General features: G+C 51.9%; 1 protein-coding gene across 1 annotated transcript; it reads right to left on the reverse strand.

Moving 5' to 3' along the window:
* Positions 1–1,960: 1,960 nt before the first annotated feature.
* Positions 1,961–20,508, reverse strand: Gpr157 (G protein-coupled receptor 157). Its single transcript, XM_057785638.1, has 4 exons — positions 19,876–20,508; positions 8,725–8,938; positions 5,470–5,667; positions 1,961–5,035 (listed from the first exon to the last, which is right to left on the reverse strand). The coding sequence occupies exons 1-4, from the start codon at positions 20,256–20,258 to the stop codon at positions 4,832–4,834; spliced, it is 999 nt and encodes a 332-aa protein (XP_057641621.1). The 5' UTR covers positions 20,259–20,508; the 3' UTR covers positions 1,961–4,831.
* Positions 20,509–21,962: the final 1,454 nt, after the last annotated feature.

Here is a 21,962-nt window from a genome sequence, read left to right on the forward strand (position 1 = left end):
GACCTGGCCCTCGCTGATTAGACTGGCTGTCCAGTAAGCCCCAGGAGTCCTCCTGTCTCTGCCTCCCTAGTGCTGGGATTATCAACACACACCAATATGCTTTACTTTTTCAGTGGGTGCTGGGACTTGAACGCTGGTTCCCATAGTCACTCAGCAAGCACTGAGTGATTTGCCCACTGAGACAGCATGTCTATGCGAATTATCTTGCTTGCCTTAAAAGACATAGGAACCCTAGCCTGAAAGCAATCAGCACCCTAGTCTGTCTAAGATTATTAAGCATGCTTGCAAGCATCGCTCTCTGCTATTCTGTGGTTGTGCTATAAGCAGCTGCTTTGAGTTTCTGCAGCTGTGAGCCTCCTGAAATGATAGACTATCTCTAACCTGAATTGTCAGTTAAAATAAACCCTTTTCCTATGCTGCTTTTTGTTGTTTTCTGGAGACACTATGTAGCCATGGCTTGCCTACAACTCTCTATGTAGACGAGGCTGGTCTTGAACTCCCAGAGATTCACCTGCCTCTACCACCCAGGCACTGGGCTTAAAGGGATATTATTTAGAGGTCTGCTGGGAAATTTGTGAGAACAAGAGGTCACCCTGTTAGGTGTCCATTGGATAAGGGCAGAAAGAGGCCACCAAGCATAGGGGCAGTGTGGAGCAGAGAGAAGCAGCAAGCTGCATTTCCTGCAGGGAGAAGGTCGGAGAGAGATTGGGAGACAGGGAAAAGTGCCAGGTAAGGGGAGCCTAGAATGCCACAGCCAGGGGCTGAATGCATGGACCCTGCACAGCTGACTTCCCACAGCCAGGGGCTGGATGCATGGACCCTACATGACTGGTTTCCCACAGTCAGGGGCTGGATGCATGCATTGCTCCTGCATTAATTGTTTCTCACAGTCAGGGGCTGGATGCGTGGCTCCTGCATGTCTGGCTTCCCTGAAGCCCACCTCTTTGTGCTTACATAAACGAACCCCAGTAAATCACGGCACTGATGTGCAAGGCCTGTGATCCCAGCAATGAGAAGCTGAAGTTTGGACTTATGGTCTAAATGGAGTTGGGTGTTTCAGAGGACTGAGCAGGAAAAGAAGATAGAGGCAGCATCAGAATAAGGCTGGCAGTCAGGTCAGGAGGAAGGAATGGACGGAAAGGGAGAGAGGCATGTCAGTCAGTGAAGAGTGGAGGGTCATGGAGGGCCAGAGAGGGCCGTAGAGGGCCATGGGGGTCATAGAGGGTCATGGAAGGTCATGGAAGGTTAGAGAGGGCTGTGAAGAACCAGGGAGGGTCAGAGAGGGTCGTGGAGGGTGAGATAAGGTAGAAAACAGTGTGTATGAGAACTAACTAGCAAAGGTAGAAGGTTCTGATGGATGGAAGAAGGGGGTGTATGATCCAGAATTACAGAGTGCAGCTTGCCCAGGACTTAAGGACAGAAGCTGGACAAGAGGGTAGGTGTCTGCAGCCAAGAAAAACAGGTACCCACACCTTCTCAAGTGTCTATCTGTGAAGCCCAGGCATGTGACCCGTGGCTACATATCTTAAAAGCAAGGGTTCTCCAGGCCTCAGCTGCCATCTACCCTTCCCCAATTCAGTGCTAATTAGTTTAGCAATCACACAGGAGAAAATAAAATGATTCATCTAATTTAAAGCAGCAAAGAGCTTTTGGACTTTCACCCAGTCCAAAAAAAAAATCACACTTCCAAAAAAATCTCACGCTAGGCTTCATTATTCCACAGCTGTGAGTTCCAAAAACAAAAGAAGAGGGTGCTGGGGAGGTAGCTCAGCAGCTAAGAGCATTTGCTGTTCTTGTGCAGGACTCAGGTTTAGTTCCCTTTATCTGCTGCCCACAACCACCTGTAACCCCAGGTTCTGGGGCTCAGACTCCCAAGGCCTCCAAGGGTGCTGCACACATACGGTGTGCTTACACACACAAGAACATTCACACACATAAAAACAGAGCAAAGACAAATGAAGGGTTTCTTTTATTCTTTTAAGAGAGAGACAGAAAGAACAAACCCAGGCTCTGAAAGTTGGATGAGTTTGATGGCAGAGGCCTGTGTAAACAGACTGCTCATTCATTTCCTGGCTTTTCTGTGTGATTATTCTGGTCTGCGCAGCTGGGAAACCAAGGCACGGGTCTGTAATTCCAGAAACCGTGAAACTGAGACGGGAGAATCTCAAGTTCAAGGCCTTCCTGGACAACTGGACAACTAGTGAGAATCCCTTGCTTCAAAATATAGAAAATAAAAGGACTGAGGGAATAGCTAAATGCTAGACACTTGTCTAGTTTGCACAAGGGCCTAGGTTTAATCCCCTGGTATCTCCAAAACTAATGTGTGTCTGTGTGTGTGTGTGTGTGTGTGTGTCCAGACGGACAGAGGCAGGAAGCAGCTGACAACTGACTGGGAGAACAAGAACCACAAAGTGCTGAAGAAGGGGGAGCAAAGGCTGTAGCTCCCGTTAAGGCTGAGGTCACATTTCGGTGACCGAGGGGGCACGGGGAGATAATACGAGTAATGCTAAGAGAGATAAAAAGCCACCAGGCTGAACGAGGCGTAATGGGAGCTGGCAGCCTCTAGGGCCTCCTCCTGGGGCTCACTGAAGGCTCACCTTCCTTTTGTCTTCAGTTCTGAAACCATTTGGTCACCAGCTCTGAGAAGAGCTAAGGTTGAGATCAGCCTGTGTGCTCACAGGGCTAGAGGCAAGGTACCAAGCCTTGGGTCGCCGCCATTCCCCTGCAGCAGCAGGGCAGTGTGGGAAACAGGTGGAAAGAGCCAAAGTGTTTATTTTGCGGAGGGATTTACAGACAGCAATCCTGGCCGATGGCATCAGTCATCAGAGAGAGCTCGAGTGAGCCCCAGGCTCCTGGATCTCCAACAGCCAGGGCTCCCCAAAGCCCTGCCCAGCTGGGTTTGTTCCCACATCATTTCCTCTGTGGTATTCTGTAGATCATTTTCTCCTCTGCAGGAAACAAGTTCCTAGAATTTCCGTTCCATTTTAGAAGCCGGGAGATCATTACTGGCAGCATGCTGACAACGTACAATCGGCAGTAATGTCTTAGGACCTCAGCACGCCCTTTGCCTGACATAGGCTGTTTCTGTAAACAGACAGCCCCCGGCTGAGGAGCTTTCTTTGATGCCCATGAGGGAACCCACCTCGTGTAGATTTTCCTAAAGAAACACTTCCCAAGGAAATCAGAAAAGGAGCATATGGACACAGTCCTCTGACGAGTCCTTTTCTGAGAGAGACGTTGTTTGAGAACAAAATGGGAATCGACGGCCCAGTGTGGCTCTGTCCTCCTCATCCTCAGCCCCTTTACCAGGCTCTGCGAATCCGCTCTGCTTTGTGGGGTACGGACAGAACCCAAGGGCACTGTCTACAGGCATAGCAGAACATTTCTTCCACTTGCCTGCAAGGTGGCGGGCCTGAGACGCGGAGTACCTAGCTCTCTGAAATGAGGGAAGGCTTGCTAGAAGAGCCGCCGAGTGGAAGCAGAAACACAGCTCTCTTACGCCCTTCTTTGGTTGGGCACGCTGCCCCAAGGCTTTAGTACTAGCTTCCTGGGAGGTTGAGGTAGGGAAAACGCAAGTTCAAGTCTAGCCTGGCTGACAGAAAGTTCATGGCCAGTCGAGGCAACTTAGTGAGACCCTGCTCAAAACAAAAGAACAAAAGGAACAAAAGGAAGGCTTGGGGTAGAACCCAGTGGCAGAGCAAGGCCCTAGTACAGGAAGCACAACACAAAACAAAATCTTTTTTAAAAAAATGTAATTATCGGGAGGCAGAGGCAAGTGGATCTCTGTGAGTTCGAGGCCAGCTTGGTCTACACAGCAAGTTCCAGACCAGCCAGGGCTATAATAATGAGACCCTATCTCAAATAAATTAAATAAAATGTAATCACCTCAAAATCCTCTTTCTATATCCCATAAATAACTACCAAGAAAAAAACTTTTTAAATAGTTTTGGTACAGGGACCAACCTGGAAGCACAGTGAGCTACATCCCAGCCCAAGGCTGAATCTCCAAAGGCTCCCCTTTGGGGAGGAGTTGGTGTTTGGACCATTCACCAACCCCCTGACCACAAAACAAAACAAGCAAACCAAAACTAACTAAACAAGGCGCCAAGCCAGACACCGTCCTGAGTCACTCCTGTAATAATCACTGCGAACAAAAGTTCTATGAAAACAGCAGGCAGAAACCGTATGTCGTTCTCAGGGACTGGAGCCGAGCTGCTTCTGTCTTGGTCCCAGAAAGGACCTGAGTGTTGAGTGATTGACTCATGGGCAGAACTCTGGACTCTGGCCTGTGCTGAAGTTCAAATGCAATAAATATTGAGGGTTGATGAGCCAAGCAGAGAATCCGTGAGATGCCCTCGAGTGTGTGCCTGGGTGGTTTGGGTCAATGACGGCGTCTCCTGTGATCGTAGCGGACTTGGGACCTGGTTTAAGGGAAATGGCTCTGCTGTTGAGCTCTAACTTCTCCAGGTTCTCTGTGAATCTCAACACCGTGACAAACCTGGACCCCATACTGTGATGTCTGGGTTGGGGTGCATCTCTCCGAGGAGTCCATAGGTATGGGTCCCTCAAACTGTAAACAGTGCTGGTGGCTTCAGGACTGAGAACCAGTGTCCTGATGGGATCCTGCATTACTGGCTTCCCTGCATCCCACATCTTTGGGCTTACGCCTGCCTGAGAGTCTAGGAGGTAGATGAGGCTGCCCTAAGGGCCGTTCCTTCACGGGGCGGAGCTTCCCTATTCAAGGCTTCCGGTGGGCGACCCTGTATCTGGCGGAGCAGCAGCAGGAACCAGGAAGGCAGCACCGGTGAGAACAAGTAGAGAAGTCCACCAATCAGGTGCTGGGAACTTCTGGAGTCCGTCTGGATTCCTGAGATTCTCTCATCTTGGGGGGAGTAGGAGCCCCAAGAGGGTTCTGGGTAGAGGGCTGAGGACAGCAGCGGCAGCAGAAGAGAGACAAGAGCCTTGTGCGGACTGCGCGGGTGCAGAGGGCGAACATGATGCAGTTGGCCCCTCCCTGGAAAGTGTTCCCAATGCCCTGGTGGAAGGGGAGAGGCATAAACACAGGGCTGGGAGTATCCCAGAAATACAGTCGATGGGACTCAGTGGGCTGCTATGAATCCTATGACCTTTCCAGTCCCAGCCTCTACATTGTCGCGGGATGAGCTCAGATAGGTGGCCTTAAGCAGAGTTCTGGACAGGCCAGAAGTGGCTGGCCACCTAGCCAGACTTGCATTTAGGCCTTCTGCAGTGAGAAAGATCCGGTATCAGTTAACTCTACAATGGCTTCTCTAGGTTGCTCAGAACAACCACACAGATTTCTCCCCGTCCCTAACTGCAAACCCACGCTTGTTTACACTGAGCTACCCCGCTTCCCATAGGCCCATCCTGGGACCTTAGATGTATCAGTCTGTAGGGAAGGGATCTGGCCATGCCACTGTGGGGTAGCAGGGCCCACGGGGACAGACATACGTGCAAAACAACCAGCACAGGAGACTTGACAGCTGGGGAGCCGCAGAGGGTCAGGACGAAGCGCACGGTGCTCCAGACGCGAAGACAGATGAATATGAGTGGAATCAGGATCAGTTTCTTATCAGCCATGGAGGTGGCGGAGCCTCGCTGCAGCTGGCGCGCCTCACAGATGGGCCGGTACTCGGAGAGGGCCTGGTGCTGTGTGAAAGACAGGGAGCAAAGACCTGAGCCAGGCAGGTCTCTGCCGGCAACCACCCACGCACATCCACACAACCCACCAGCCCGGGGAGGTGAGAGAGGGGGCACTGTGGCCTTTTCCACTTGGACGCTGAGGAGGTCTGGAGTCTATCAGATAAACCAGGAGTCATCCCCACAACCGCCAACTCTCAGATCGGACCCCCTGCCTACTCCACATCTCTACTCCTACTCCATCATCTCTGAGATGTCATAAACCCTGCCCAGGATAAACAAGTCATCACAACCCTCATTTCAGACAAATGACACTTCATCCTTCCTGTCACCCGTGTGACTTGGGCATCATCTTTTAGTCTTTTCTTCCCCAGGCACACCTGACCTATAGGCAAGTCGTAAAGGCCACACCTGCAGAACGGACCCAGAAACTGGATACTTTGACACACCACCCCAGCTTGGGCCAGGCATGGTCACCATGTCTACTTGGTCTCCCTCCTTCCCACGGCAGGTCGTCCCCAAAGCAGGAGGCAAGTTCTCAGAGGGCATACGGCAGGTCTGCCGAGCCCGTTATCCCAAGCTCTTGGTGGCCCCACTTCAACCCTTCCTTACGTTGGTCCCTGATGGTGAGTCCGCTCCGTCCGGAACTCAGTCCATTCCCTCCCTTGCTCTGGGTCTCCTCAAGCCCCAGGTCTTAGCTGGTCTTTGCATCTGGAGCACTCAGTCACTTGCAGTTCCCTCGGCTTCAAGTCCTTCCCCAGGGTCACATTCTGGGTGAAGCTCACAGACAGCCATTTTGCCCATTCCAGCCAACCATTCTTCCCCACCTCCACCCCTGACTTCGCTCACCCTCAATGCTCAGCTTCTCGCTGCTATTCCCCTCCCCCTCCACAACACAAGATCCCTGGGGCGGAGGAAAGGAAGGGGCAAGCCTTGGCACTTGCATTCCTGAGGGATGTTTGTCATGGCAGGAAGGTTGCTCAATTTCAAATCACAATCAAATTGGTAAAGTCAATTGAACTGGCCAATGAGAGGCTTGAGGCTGGCCATGTGTTGAGGACACTGAAGCCTGGTGAGGGACTAACCATATGCCCGGTATCTGAGTGGCAAGCTTCAACAACATACCTGATTAAAGGTCCCGCCTCCTCCTCCCCTAAGGGTCCGTGACAGCAGCCCAGGGCACTAAGTGCCCATCTCCCACAGATGGGGAGGGCAGGGCAGAGAGGTCAGCGGGAGGTGGTGCAGCCTGGAGAAGCTGGACCACTTGGCTGCTCCTCAGAACCAAGCTTGCCTCCCCATTCATTCTCAACTCCCTTCCCCATCTCCAGGCAGAGAATGACTATGTCCTCACCTCCTGCCCACTTCATACTTGTGCTTTTCTGAAACCCCTTGACAAATCGCAAGAGCTAATTGTCACATGCCAGGGCCAGCCTGATCTAGGAAGGACAAAAAGCGCACACACTGGGGTAGAGCCTGGTAGAGCTGCAGGGGGCGTGGGGGATTTTATTCTCCAGGAGCAGCCCCCATCTTCCCAGGCCAGTGGGAAGAAGAGCATGCAGAAGAGGTTGACTGTGTGGGAACGCACTGGTAGCTCTGCTCTCCAGTCAGACTCCAGACTGGAGTCCAGTCCAGGGCCCAGCGAGGACACAGGGCAGGTGACGATTGGCTAAATGGAGAACTGGAGTCTCAGCAGACAGAGGTGTAGGTGCTGGCCAGGATGAGGTGTCCCAAGAACATAGATGCCCACAAGGAGCATCCTAACTCAGGAGTGGCTGCTTAGGGTCAGGTGTGACAAGTCTTTAATCCCAGCACTGGGGAGACAGAGGCAGGTGGATCTCTGTGAGAGTTCAAGGCCAGCCAGTGCTACACGGTGAGACTGTCTCAAAAGAAGAAAGGAAGGAAGGAAGGAAGGAAGGAAGGAAGGAAGGAAGGAAGGAAGAAAGAAAGAAAGAGTACAAAGGAAATGAACTGCTAAGTCAGAAGAACCCACGCCTACGGGTGTGGCTGAGTGATAAGAGTATTTAAGCAAGCAGAGGTCCTGAGTTCAGTCTCTAGTAACACAAAACAAAACATCCCAGTAAGACTTGGGCAAAAAAATGAGCCAGGCATGCTTATAGTTCCACTCCGTTAGAAGTAGAGGCAGGGGAGCCAGGCGGTGGTGGCGCACGCCTTTAATCCCAGCACTTGGGAGGCAGAGGCAGGCGGATCTCTGTGAGTTCGAGACCAGCCTGGTCTACAGAGCTAGTTCCAGGACAGGCTCCAAAGCCACAGAGAAACCCTGTCTCGAAAAACAAAAAAAAAAAAAAACAAAAACAAAACAAAACAAAAAAAAAAAAAAAAAAAAAAAAAAAAAAAAGAAGTAGAGGCAGGGGGATCAGAAGTTTACAGCTGTCCTCGGCTACAAAGTCTAGGCCAGTCTGGGCCACATCAGACCCCGTGTCTGTGTCCAGGGCAAAGGGATACAATACATTTGATAGAGCACTCACATCACATATGAAGCCCTGGGTTCAATTCCCAGCACTGCAGGAACTGGCGTGGTGGTGCACACCTGCAATCCTAGTACCCAAGGGGTGGAGACAGGAGGACCATAAGAAGCTCAAGGTCATTCTTGACAGTATAGTGAATTCCAAATTCAGGGCAAAGCTATGACTGCTTCTGTCACCATCAGTTTATCTTTGACCTTGATTGCTTAGGCTTCAAGATCCTCTCTGAGGATAAGTCTCCCTTTCTGGACAGCCCTATTGACTTATGACCTCCTGAAAAGGCTGACACTTGAGACACAATTTTGACCACCAAGGGTAGGTGAAATTGTCTGTGACCACCATTCTTGACTTTGAACTCCTTAGTGTAATACTGGGATGGCCACACGGTGGCAGTGCAGGACCGCGGTTGAGAACGCAGCTCTGTGGTCCAGCTACCTGTCTCACCTATACCAGGACTATTTAGCCAACAAGCTTATTCACGATCCCGTATTCAGTCCAAGCACAGAGTTCCTATGGCCTGGCACTAGTTTGGTCCCTTAGAGAATTAGTCTGTCCCCGAAGGGCCAGCACATCAGACACCTACCGCTCTGTTGATGTGTTTTCTGACCAGAAGGTACAGTAGAGGCAGTAAGACATAAGCCAGCATCTCCCACAGCTTCCCAGTCAGGAGCATCCACATGACACGGTCCTCAGCCTCCAGGTTCACCCAGCACCAGCCCACGGACACGTCGGAGGCATCGTAGCCTATCTTCTTCAGAGAGACAGCTGCTGCTGTAATGGCCAGCGGGACACCCCAGCTGAAGAATACATGAAAAGAGGGGTGCCAAGGTTAGCCCCTACCCCTGCAGTGTTATCCCTGCAGAGAACAGTGCTCCCCAAACCAGCATCAGATAGTGTGTTCCTGTAAATCAAATCAAGGGAGGACATGGGGGAGACTGCTCTGATTTAGAATTTCAGAACGTTTGGCTTGGTCAGAAGAGCGATTGATTGTGTAGATGGATGAAGCCCTGGGTTCAATCTCTCACACCGCAGAAACCGGGCACAGTGGCATGTCTATAACCTCAGTGCTTGGGAGGTGGAAGCAGATAGATCACAGTAAGTTTCAGGGTAACCTGGACTACATAGTAAAATGCTAGCCTGAGCTACAGACTGAGACACTCTCAAAACAATCTCCCAAATGACACAACCTGCAAAAGATGTGAGTTTGGTACCTCACAACCATCTGGGGCCAAGGGCACCTGCCTGCCCATGGCCTGTGATCTCCCATCCAGGCCTACGGAATCCACTCCCAACTTCTGTACCCCAAGATCTCCTAGGTTGCCAGGGGACTGACTGAGGTTGTGAGTACTTAGACTTAGGTACCAATGCAGGCAAATACTTGTATAGAAAAATAATTAAAAAATAAAGGTCCAGGGCCGGGCGGTGGTGGCGCACACCTTTAATCCCAGCACTCGGGAGGCAGAGGCAGGCGGATCTTTGTGAGTTTGAGGCCAGCCTGGTCTAGAAGAGCTAATTCCAGGACAGGAACCAAAAGCCACGGAGAAACCCTGTCTCGAAAAATCCAAAATAAATAAATAAATAAATAGAAATAAATAAAGGTTCAGTGCTCCTCAGAGAGGGGTGTGGCCAGAGAGAGCCAGCTTTTACACGCCCCAGCTGGCTCCTCTCCCTGCACCCACAGGGGTGTGGCCCAGTACGCCAACATCAGCCTACGTGTCTAGGCTTCAACATTCATACCCTCAGTCAGTCCCCTGGCAACTTGCGGGATCTTGGGTTTCAGGAATTGGGAGAATCCAGGGTCTAGAATCGTGGGTTATGTGTAGGCAAATCCCCTTGGCTCTGAGACCTCCTTTCTCACACAGAGCAAGTGTAGCCTGGCAAGGGTCAAAGTGACCGTCTAGAACATCTGGTCAGGTGGTGCACCACTGGGGACCCTACCTGGCTCCGCCATTTGGAGAACGCCCCCACCACAACACAACTGGAATTAGGTCCAAGCCCCAAGTCTCCTTTCCAAGAATCCCTGCCCAGTCTCCTTCCAAGACACCTTATCAAAGGGACGCCTCTTATGGAGGTGACACAGGGGTTGAGTGCTCCGACTTTGATGCAATGGGCTGGGTCCAAACTACCACTCTGTGGCCACTTGGGCAAGCTGCTTAGCTTTGGCACGCCAGCATCTCCACAGGGTGGGGGTGATGATGGCACCATCTGAGGAAAGCCAGATGAGCATCCGTGCAGCTCCCACAAGCCCAGGCAGCCACACATGTGCCAGCTGCAGGGAAGACTGTGATTAGAGGCAGGCTTGGCAGTGCACACCTGTAATCCCAGCACTGGGAAGGTAGACGCTCGGGAGGCCAACCTGGGCTCTGAGGTGAGACCTCATCTACAGTAATGTTTCAGTGTTCATCAGAATAAAGCAGGTGGATGTGTGGCGTGTGTATACACACATACATATATATACACTACATACATACACACATACATACATACATACACACATACGTACATTTATCATACATGTCACTGACAGAAGGATGGAAAGCACACAGTTCTAAGCTAAAATTCCTCAGGGCGAGGCTACATAAGCAATATCTATCTACTCCTTCCCCTAAGGTCCCAAACTGAGACACATTTCTGCCAAAGTTCCCTCTGAAGAACCAATGAATTTATTGGGGGTTCCTTACAGCTCATAGGTGGGGGGTGACTTATAGGGGTGTGGAAGCTCCCTCCTAAAAGGCCGTATCAGAAAACGGTTCCTTTAGCCAGCAGGGATGAGGACTTCCCCATGCGTCATCTAGATGGAGGCCCCCACCCCTTAGTCTTCCTATGTGCTCCATCCCTCCCCTAAGGACACACGCAGGTAAGGCAGAGGGACAAACAACAGGTGGCAGGAAGCGGCTGGACACTCAGGTGAGGGTCTTGTGACCTCTCAACCTCCTCATGAAGGAATGCTAATGGTCAGCAGGCCCGGCTGGGATAAGTAGGCTCAGGACAATCACGACAGCAGCCATACGCGATATGAAAATATACAGTACTTGGGGCTGCTGGGACAGCTTAGTGGGTAAAAGTACTAAACCTGATGACCTGAGTTCCGTCCCTGGGACCCACATGGTGGAAGGACTGACGGACTTCTATAAGTTGCCCTCTGACCTCCACATGTGTGTCATGGCACATTTGTGCACGCCCCTCAAAAAAAATAAATGTAATTTTAAAAGATCTACAAGCAAAAACACATATTCATGTTTTTATACCAAGTATGCGTCAAGTCCATACAGCTGATAGAATCTCCAGGGATGCTTCTGGGGAACCCCACTCTGCCCGACCAGTCATGCTCAGGAATTAAGAGTGATCCCGTCACACAAAGTGAGCTCATAACTTTCATTTTCTGTAGCATCTAAAAGAAAGTGAAAGCTAGGCCCTGTAACCCCAGCACTAGGGAAGCTGAAGCAGGGGGATTGCTGGGAGTCTGAAGCCAGCTTGGGCTGCAGAGTGAGACCCCCTCTTCAGAAACAGAAAACACAGACTGTAAGTTCACCAGACCATGACTAAGAGACTTCTTCGCCAGACGAAGCACCGTGCTCCTGGGTTACTCAAATGCTTCCTTGTTCCTTCCGCCCCCATTCTTCTCGTGGCCTCCCTGCTGGACACTCAGCTTCCTGTCTGCCCCCACAGGGCACTGTTTCTGCTTCAATCTGGGGCTAGTGACACTTTTACTCTTTATGTTTTAAAGATCTATTTATTTCATGAATGTGAGCGTGTTTTGCCTGCATGTATGTGTGCATATCACATGGAGGCCAGAAGAGAGCGTCATATCCCCCAGAATGGGAGTTTCAGGCGGTTGTGAGCAGCCATGTGGGTGCTGGGAACCAAACCCAGGTCCTATGCAAGAGTAGCAAGTGCTCTTAACTGCTGAACCATCTCTTCAGCTGCCTCTGCCCCACAGTTCTTGGTATTATTAAAGTTACCTCCATGGCTTAAGTTTTTTTGAGACAGAGTCTCATGTGGGCCGAGCTGATGAGACTGGGTGCCGCCTCGGCTCTCCAAACCTCTGATTCTGAAGCAGGGGACCTCACAGATCAGGGTCTGTCCAGGGGGAAGAAAGCCAGCGCACCACACCCCGAGCCCATCTCTCACTTGGAGCGGCACCAAAGGCACCTTCTTGCAGTGCCTGGGCTCCTAGTTTGTGTTCACCTGGAACCCAAGGTCAGGCTCTGCATTGGCTTCCTCCCTTCTCAGGCAGTTACAGACCGAAATTGTGCTCCATTCCAGGTCTGTCTCTTGACGCCCTGACCCTCAGAACCTGAGAAAATGACTGTTTGGAGACAAGGTCCTTCAAGAGTTAACTAAATTCAAATGAGGTGGCTGCCAGAGGGTCCACACCCAAGAGCAGGTATCTGATAGGAGCAGATTTTAACTCTGACAAGCACAGAGCAACAACTTGTGAGCCAACCATCTCCTGTCCCACACCTTGAGCTTCTAGCGGGTTGTTGTTGATACCCCGTGCAGGGCAGAGGGGTCACTACCCCAGCTCCCGGGGAGCCGGGCTCCAGAGTCAAAGGAATGAACTAGAAGAACTTAGAGAAGAGAAAACTGAAACAAAGTCACTTGGCTTTCTCCAGTCAAGCCTCTCTGGGGACTCTTGACCATTCATTCTAGCTTTAAATCCCCAGGGAAGCGAAACTAGAAGCAGTCACACAGGAAAGAGGCAAGCCACCTTCATGCTAGGAATCCCCTGGCATTCGTGTGATGGCCTCAGGCAGGTGGCTGTCCTCAGAATAGCAATGTGCTGGATGACCGCTGGAAGCAGGCCCCTTGGGGATCCCAGCTCTGCCCATCTGGGGACGTTCTGTTATAGAGTGGGGGCACTCCTCCCCCTTCGCAGAGTCCAGTGGAAAAGCTGCCCACTGCTTTCCAAAGAGCATTTGAACCATTAGCCAGGGCCCCAGTCCGTCCCACGAAGGGCCCCGGTTGTAAGTGGGTTCCAGGCATCATTTATGCCATCAGTTACTCCCACAGTCAGATTCCTGTGTTTCTCTCCTGATCCTTGAAGGCTGGCAACCTCTGGGTAGGAAACAAAGTGTGGGTGGGGTCTTCCTCCCCCACCTCTGTGCATCAAATGACAATTCCTGGTTTAAGGACCCGGTGGTTATAGGCAGCCTTAAAGTGTTAACAGAACGGGGGAGGGGGTAGAGGAGACTGCCCAGCAACAACGCTCTGGGGAGGAGCCAGAGGGAAGCCCAGCGGAACAGAGCCAGGGTGCAGAGGCAGCTTCCCCAGGACAATGGTTACTTATTGTCCCTCTCGTGGGGCAGAGCTAGGACGTGGGAGAGGTTCAGGGGGTCAGTCTCTAGGAGGTCACCATGAGGTCATTCTGTGAATTCAGCTGTGGGAGGGGGAGGGGTACCCTGTGCAATGCAGGACCCACCTGATGACACTGCCCCTCAGCAGATGCCCCTGCCCACTTACGTCCTGGGGGAAGAGAAGCAGTTTGATACTCTCGGAAGAATCAAGAGTAACCTGCGCTGTCCCTGAGGCTCTTGCCCTGGGTTTCGCACTGTAAGATCTTACCATATAATCTTGGGGAAAGACACTGAGTAGTATAGACACAAACCAGCTCCAATGTGGGGAGCACTGGTGCCCTGGCATGCTGCTCAAGAGGCTGCCTGCCCAGTGTTAGATCAGAGGCCGCCCTGTGGACTGTGGAGGAAACCATAGGAGTCTTACCTGCCATCCAGGCCCTTCCCTAAGCAGCTAAATTCCTAGCATTCAGCAGCAGCAGCCCCAAGACAGGGTGGGGCAACAGGACTCACTTTCTAGTCACAGCCTTTCTGGCAGCCTCACAGAATGGCCAAACTCAGAGGCTGCTCCCCTCTAAGCACAGAGACCCCCACTCTAAAGTCTATAAAGGAATTCCCCTTGTCCTGTGGATTGCTATTGAATGGCCTATACCAGCCCCCTCCCATCTCCCCGCCTGCCCCCAATCCCCCCAACCCCACCATGAGTGGCTGGCAGAACCAAAGGATGTTTCACCAGCAATCCTCCTCCCTCAACATCTCTCTCCCAGACCTGGAAAGAATCTTTGTTGTTTAAAATACTTAAGGATGAGCAGGGCATGGTGACACATGGCTTAAATCCCAGCACTTCGGAGGCCAAGAAAGGCCAGAGACATGCAGGTTTCTCTAAGAGTTCAAGCCTAGCTTGATCTATGTAGTGAGTTCCAGGCCAGCCAAGGCTAAGTAGAGAACTATCTCTCAAAAAAAAAAAACAAAAACAAAAACAAACAAACAAACAAAAAACCCAAAAGACCCAACCAAACAAAAAAACAAGCCACAGGAAAGAAAATGTGGAGGTCAGACATCCTTTCGTGGAGTCTCCCCTTCCCTTATCAGCATTTACCGGCTCTAAAAGCCCCCAGTCTACAGACCCCTACAACAGCAACTGAGCAAGAGGTGGGCATGGCGCCCGGGAGGCAAGGAAGGCTGACCTTAATGCAAAGCCAGTCTCCTGGGTTACACGGTGAGTTCTAGGCTAGTCTGGGCTACAGTAGGAGACCTTGTCTAAAACAGATGCCAAGGTAGGCATGGGGCATGGCGCCTGTAATCCTTGCTCTGGGGAGTGTGACAGAAGGTCAAGAGTCTGAGAGAATACTGGGCTACAGAACAAGGTTGAGGCCAGGCTAAGCTGAGACTCTACCTCTAAAAACACAAGTGAATTCATTCATTCTTTCCCCTGGTCCCCCTCTCCAGCATGGGTCTTGGAGAAAACACTGAGACACGGCAGGAAGAACCCCGAAATCCAGCTCTGCCCTTGAACTTGGAGAGAGAGAGAGAGAGAAAGAGAGAGGGGGGGGGAGAGGGAGAGGGAGAGAGAGAGAGAGAGAAGAGGGAGAGGGAGAGGGAGAGGGAGAGGGAGAGAGAGAGAGAGAGAGAGAGAGAGAGAGAGAGAGAGAGAGAAGAGGGAGAGAGAGAGAGAGAGCAATACAGCTGTTTTGCATTCAGTCACACCCAGAAGTGGAGCCAGAAGTCCAGACTGCTGGTAGCCAGCTCACTCAGGACCCTTACCTCTGACCTCAAGAGACAACACCCTACCTCCCAGCCCTATTCAAGGACTCTAGAACTGATCTGGTAGAACAGGGGCAGGGGTGAGGGTGGCTAGCTGGCCCCTGCTGAGGGTGGAGACAGTTGCTGTAGAGGAAGAATGGGAAATGACCCACTCAGGCAACTCGGGTGGGCACCCTAATCAAATGACCACAGAGACACAGTCACGCGGATGCACTAAAGGAATTACAAAGCAAAAGCAGAGCTGGAGAGAAGGTTAAGAGCACTGGCTGCTCTTCCGGACGACCAGGGTTCAATTCCCAGCTCCCACATAGTGGCTCCCAACTGTCTGTAACTCCAGTCCCAGGAGTTCCATACCCTCTTCTGGCCTCCTTGGGCACTGCACACATGTGGTACAAACATACATGCAGGCAAAACATCCAAACAGAGAGAGAGAGAAAAAAAAATAACTGCACCATGCCTGGCAGATGTGACCTTAGCCAGGTCAATACCAAAGCGCTTCTGAAACCTGTCAGAGTGCAGACTTGAAGCCCTGTGAAGAAGCATCGGGCATACAAAAACTGACGGGCATCCTACAAGCTACCATGCTGTACTCTCCCCAATGCCAACGTCATGAGCCAGGACAGTGAGTGACACGTGTCTGTAACCTCAGCTCTCAGGAGGCTGAGTCTGAAGCTACCTGGGCTACACGGTGAATTTCAGGCCAGCCTAGACTACACACAAAGGCCCCGCCTAAACAAAACATAACTAGGAGCTGGGGTTTAGCTCTATTGGTAGAGCACTTGCCTGGGTCTCATCCCGACCCTCGGCACTGCAGAGAACGGGTAGAGAGGCACTCATCCCTATAATCACAGCACTAGGAAGGTGGGGGCAGGAGGACCGGACTCAGAAACAGAAACAAAAATAAGTGAACAAAATAGCCAAGGTTGGGCTAGCAAGATGACTCAGGTGTAAAACCTGGTGACTCAATCCCTTGAATCCACATAAAGGTGGGAGGCAAGAGTGAAGTCCACAAAGTTTTTGCCTTCTGACCTCTACACACAGGTGCCATGACACACACAACCCCCCTAAGCAATAAGTAAAAATAAAATTTAAAGTCAGAGTTATAAAGAAAACTGGTGGGGAAATGGAAGATTTGCAAGGGGATAAGAAGACATGGAAAATAGGTTAACACGTAATTCAGAATTTTCCTCAGTGACGAAGTCCACCAGTCAGGTGGCAGTGCCACCCTGATGGTTGGTTATGTGTCGGTATGTGTACGTCTGCGGGAAAGCCACATACACAAGCATACACACACGAGGTGGCATTGCGTCTACTCAAGAAAAATAATGGGAGAACACAAAATGCTAACAACTGGGAAACCTGCACAGCGTAAATAAGTTTTTTTTAAAGTCATTGTTATCCCAGCCAGGTAGAATCATGAAACGCACGGACTCAGGGTCAGAATTAGCGCCTACCCCTGCACCCCTGACTTCCGAGCTCTGTGGCTTGGGCCATCTGTCTTCTGTGAGTGGTGGGTGATGGCCCTGCCCATCTGGCTGGAGCATTGGTGATCTAATAATGGGGCAGCTCTTTGTGAAGGCTTTGGGAGCCAGATGATGGGGTCTCAGCTGTCCTCCTCCAGTCACGGAGAGTTCCCCGGGGATGGGACCCTGTTGAGTACTAAGAGGAAGGCAAGGGGCCTCATGTGCTTTCCTGGGAACTTGTGTGTGCACAGCCTCTCTGGGATTCTGTGTTTCATGCCTGTAGCTGTTTTTAGAGATGGGATTTCTCAGGTCCGGGGAGGTAGCACCGGCTTCAGTCCCCGGCATTTCCAGAAAACAAGCCATAAAGATTCCTTTTCCGTGCCACATGCTATTATGCCATTAAAAACATGAGTTAGAGCACAGGCCACCGGCGTTTAGCAGCTGGATGGCATTTTGGGTAGGCAACAGCCACCTCAGGAGTCCTGAGTGCACACAGCCTTGTGTGCGCTTTGCACTTTCTTCTTAGACGAGGCTCCTGTCGGTAGGATTACCAGATGGAAGTTAGGAACCAAGTGCTTCCTACAAGGATTATCCCGTTTACAAAACCAATAAAGCAGGCGCCTCAGCTTCACTAGCTTTTGCAAATTAGTGTTCTCATTATTTCTTCTTCTAATTTAATGAGAAAATGCCACCCTGTTATATGATCAATTCCCAGTAACTATTGTTTGGGGGTGGGTGGGTGGGGACAGGATCCCGTGCAGCCCCGGATGGCGGACTGACCTGAAGTTTAAATAGCACTGAAGCAGATTTTGAGCTCCTGATTCTCCCGCTTCTACCTCCCCTGGGATTCCAGGAATGTGCCATCAACCCCGACTGTTCTTCAGAACCCTTCACAGAGAGAAAGCCACCATGTGTGCTGTTAACATTTTAAAATCCTGCCGGGTGATGGTGGTGTACGCCTTTAATCCCAGCACTCGGGAGGCAGAGGCAGGAGGATCTCTGTGAGTTGGAGGTCAGCCTGGTCTACAAGAGCTAGTTCAGGACAGGCACCAAAAACTACAGAGAAACCCTGTCTCGAAAATAAAAAAAATAAATAAATAAATTAATTAAAATCCTTTCCAAGGCTGGAAGGCTTGAAGAAGAGGCTTGAGTTTTAGTAGTGAGCTGGGGTGGGGGGTGGGGTGGGGCGTGGATCATTGATGGGTGTGGCAGAGCACACCTTTAATCTCAGCACCTACGGGAGGCAGAGATAGGAGGTTCCAGGCCAGCCAGGGTTACAGGGAGGCCTTGCCTAATAACTCAACAAACACATAGTGGGTAGTCAGGTAGCCTGTGTCCAGGGAGGAGGATTCCTCATACCACAGATCCTTCGGCAGCAATGACCGAATACTCTAAGGCTATAGTATAGAGCAGAGAGGCCTTAGCAACCAGCGTGGGAGGATCTGGGTCATAACTGAACCTGTTGAGCAGGTTCCAGCGAGTCTCTGGAACACAGGCCTTCCCTAGAAAGACTTCCCCAAGCATCCCAGAACCTTCCTAGAGGGTCACTGATGAGAACTGAGCAGGGCATTCCTCGCTCAGGTTGGCTAGGAAAATCGTCTGCTGTAGGGGCTACAGAGAAGGCCTTGTTCCATTGCTTAAAAAATAGACCTTATCTATCAGTTTGGAAAGAGTGCAGTCAGGAGAAGGTCTTGCAAAGAGAGGTCCAGCTTGGGTCCCTTTTCAGGTGCCAATGACCAACTGTGTTCAGACTCCAACCATGGAAGACTTCTGGTCTCTGACATAGTTGGTGTCTGATGTGTGTTGGAGGGGAGAGAAACCGAGTCCCCTTTGCAGTAGGTCCCTCCACTGCGAATGACATGGATAAAGATTTTGCCTGAGCAGCTGAGAAGTGGGCTCTTTCATTTCTTTGGGACCAGCTGGTCTCCTTCCAACAGTTGCAAGAGCAGCAGGTCAAGTGACTCTTCCCAGCTTGTCCCAGCGTGTGACAACCAGGTGACCTGTCTCTACTGAAGCACGGACTACCCTCTTAGCCCTTGGAAAACACTCAAGTTTTTAGAAAGAACCTATAATTAGGGCAGACTCTGGGGCCTTGCACTCAGGCAAAGAGACAAGGAAATGGCCTTAGGATTCCTGTCTTGGGTTCATTACAGGACACCGGGAATTTGGAACTCTGAAAAGACACAGGTGAAGCTGGCCTCTGGGTACAGCTTTTTTGCTGACATGCTTGAAAGCAGGGCAGGACAAGGCAGGACAGGACAGCAAAGGCCTTCATTTCCCCACTCTCAGAGACTCCAGGTGGCTGACAGCCCTGATCCTGACCAGCCCTTTGCCACTGACCTTAGTTTTGAAGATCCTGAATTCTAGACAGTCAAGTCCTCCTAAGAGGAACTGGACAGGAGGCTTGGTGGTTAAAAGCACTTGTTGCTCTTGTAGAGGACTTGGGTTCAATTCCCAGTCCCCACATGATGGTTCACAACCACCTGTAACTCTGGTTGGGGGAGGGGCTGATGCCCTCTTCTGACCTTCAAGGGCACCAAGCACACCTACATACATGTGGCACACATACATACATGCAGTCAATACTCACACATAAAATAAATTAATCTTTAAAAAAAACTTATAATAAAAATTCTGGTGACTTGGGCCCGAAGTCTATAAACGGCATGAAAAACTTAAAAAGCATACATTTGTGTGTTTTATGGTTGAGACGCTGTGGTCTGGGAGTGGCTGGATGTATCACACCCACTGTGGTAGAGAATTGGAAGTTGTGGGCTCTTCCGCCAGGACGAACACCTAATCATCTCTCAGCCTGCAGATTGGAGTTTCTCTCCATATGCAGCAGAGACTGCCAAGTCACGGTGAAGAAGGAGGCAAAGGCACAGTGTCATTGTCCCCAGTTCCTTTCTAAATGGCAGGGCTCACCCCTGTGGGCAAGCTTTGCACCCACTCCCACTTTGCCTGAAGGTTCCAACTGGGGCAGACACCACAGACCACCCTCTTCAGGGATGCTCTAACACATTGGCTCCAATCTCTTGGGCAAGCAGGGCATCCTTCCGTGGTTCAGGGATGCCCGGGGGCATGACCGCCAGTAGGACACGCCACCTTGCCACCTAGATGGAGGACGCACAAGTGCCACAGTGCAGTAGGCAAGGCCAGGGACCAGTAAGCCTGGGTCTGGGGCCTGGAGGCAAAGCAGCGTCTCCCACTCACCTGATGAGATGAAAAGCCCAGAGCAGATGGTCCGTGCTGGGCCCGCGCGCATCTCGGACGATGCTGAGGTACAGGTAGAGAGCGATGGCCACCGTCCAGAAGAAGGAGCTGGTGTTGGCGAAAGTAGAGAGCGCGCCCTGCAGCACGCAGTCCCACGAAGGCCCCGCAAAGTCCTTCAGCACCCCGTAGAAATACGAGGCAGCCGAGAGCAGGTCCGCTAGCGACAGGAAGAGTAGCAGGCGCCGCGCCCGGCTACGCAGGTCAGGCCACAGGGCGTGCGTGACCACCAAGAGGCCCGAGCCCAGCGCTGACAGCACGCACGACAGCAGTACCACGGCGCGCTCCCACGGCAGCAGCACGGTGGGAGGCGCGGGGGATGGCATTGTCGGCTGGAGACCCAGGGCAGACCGCCAGGGTGCAGAGGGACAAAGGTGCAGAGAGGTCGAGGCCAAGCCGAGCCCGCGGTCGCCTCTGTCTGGGCATCTAGACGCCCGGGGATCGAGTGCCCACGGGTCCCGCCTGCGTCCCAGCCCCGCCCAGGCTATAGACTCTGCCGCCGCCGTCTCAGCCCAAGGCTCTCAACGTCCACCCCACCCCTGTGCTCTCTGCCACGGGCAGCTGAGCTCTCCCGGGTCCACCCCTGCGCTCTCTAATCCCGCCCCTGAGCTCTCCCCGTTCCTACTCGGCGCCCCCACACCCCTCCCTGATTTCCCTAATCCCCGCCCCTGAGCTCTCCACGCCTTGAGTCTGCCTCCCGCGCTACGCTCCTGTCTCAGCGCTGTCCACACTCCACCCGAGTAGCCTCAGCACCCAGCCCTGGCGCCCGCCCCTGCGATCTCCTTGCTCAGAATCAGTCCCTACACCTTGCTCCTAAATTTTCCACTTCTCCCACCCCAAGCTCCAGAGCCCAGCTCCCGCGTCCCGCCCCGCCCCCCTCTCCCCCCAGCCCTCCACGCTCCGCCTCTGTAACGCTGAGCGCTCTCGCCCGCGCTCCGCCCCTGCGCACTAACACACAGCGCTCCGGAGCTCCAGCGCTCCGCCCCGTGGCTCCAGGGCACCGCCCAGTACCTTCCAAGCTCCTCCCGTGACCCCCACTCGCGAACTGCTCCACCCCTGATGCTCTTTCAGCACCACGCTCACGTGCTTCCCCACGCCTCTGCGCCCCTACACCTCTCTCCACCCCAGTTACTCCCGGTTCTGGTCGCCGTCGCTGCCTTCCGCCTCCCGAAGCTACTCTGGAAGGCTAGCAACCGGCTAGGACATCCCGTTCTGGCGGGGAGGGGAGAATGACATTTTTTAGGGCTAAAGTTACTTTCCTCGGGGTCAGCCAGGCCAGCTTACGTGTGTGCGGGGCGGGGAGGGGCCGTTGTTGGAGACATTCTTTCCGATGGTGGCAAAAACAGGTTCAGAGCATGACCCACATTCCTGAAGCCTGGGTTACTTGTAGTGTTCCCAAGATCTGCGGTGGTGATTTGGAGAAGTTTCTGACTTTTGTTACAATAAACTTATTATTTTTGTGGAGTTGGAAATGGAACTCGGGGCTTCACACATCCCAATAAAGTGTTCTCCTAATGAACTGTATACTTTTAGTTCCTAGTTATTCTCTCTGGCTTATTTGGTGCGATTTAAAAATACATTTTAATATTTTACTTGAACGGATAGTTTGCCTCCATGGATGTCTGCGTATCACGTGCCTACAGAGGCCGGAAGAGGGCGTCATACCCCCTACACCATGTGGGTGCTGGAATTGAACCCAGTCCTATGGAAGAGCAGCAAGTGGCCTTCTCTCCCTCCAGAGGTGAGATTTTTAAGAAATGAAACAGTAGCTGGGCAGTGGTGGCACACGCCTTTAATCCCAGCACTCAGGAGGCAGAGGCAGGCGGATCTCTGTGAGTTTGAGACCAGCCTGGTCTACAAGAGCTAGTTCCAGGACAGGCTCCAAAACCACAGAGAAACCCTGTCTTGAAAAACCAAAAAAAAACAAAAAAGAAAGAAAGAAAAAAGAAATGAAACAGTAGTGCCTGTGAGATGACTTTGAGTAATGGCCCTAGCAAAGCAAGACCAACAATCGGAGTTTGATTTTCGGG

This window comes from Chionomys nivalis, chromosome 11 (genome assembly GCF_950005125.1).
Source record: "Chionomys nivalis chromosome 11, mChiNiv1.1, whole genome shotgun sequence".
NCBI classification, from domain to species: Eukaryota; Metazoa; Chordata; class Mammalia; order Rodentia; family Cricetidae; genus Chionomys; species Chionomys nivalis.

Bases quoted from the DNA above. Each gene is read 5' to 3' on its own strand.
- Gpr157 (XM_057785638.1), bottom strand. From the start codon at position 20,258: ATGCCATCCCCCGCGCCTCCCACCGTGCTGCTGCCGTGGGAGCGCGCC. The intron at 5,668-8,724 runs GTAGGTGTCTGA...TCTTTCACACAG, and splicing joins GAAAACACATCAACAGAGCG to CACCAGGCCCTCTCCGAGTA. The intron at 5,036-5,469 runs GTATGTCTGTCC...CCCTTCCACCAG, and splicing joins CTGTGCTGGTTGTTTTGCAC to GGCATTGGGAACACTTTCCA.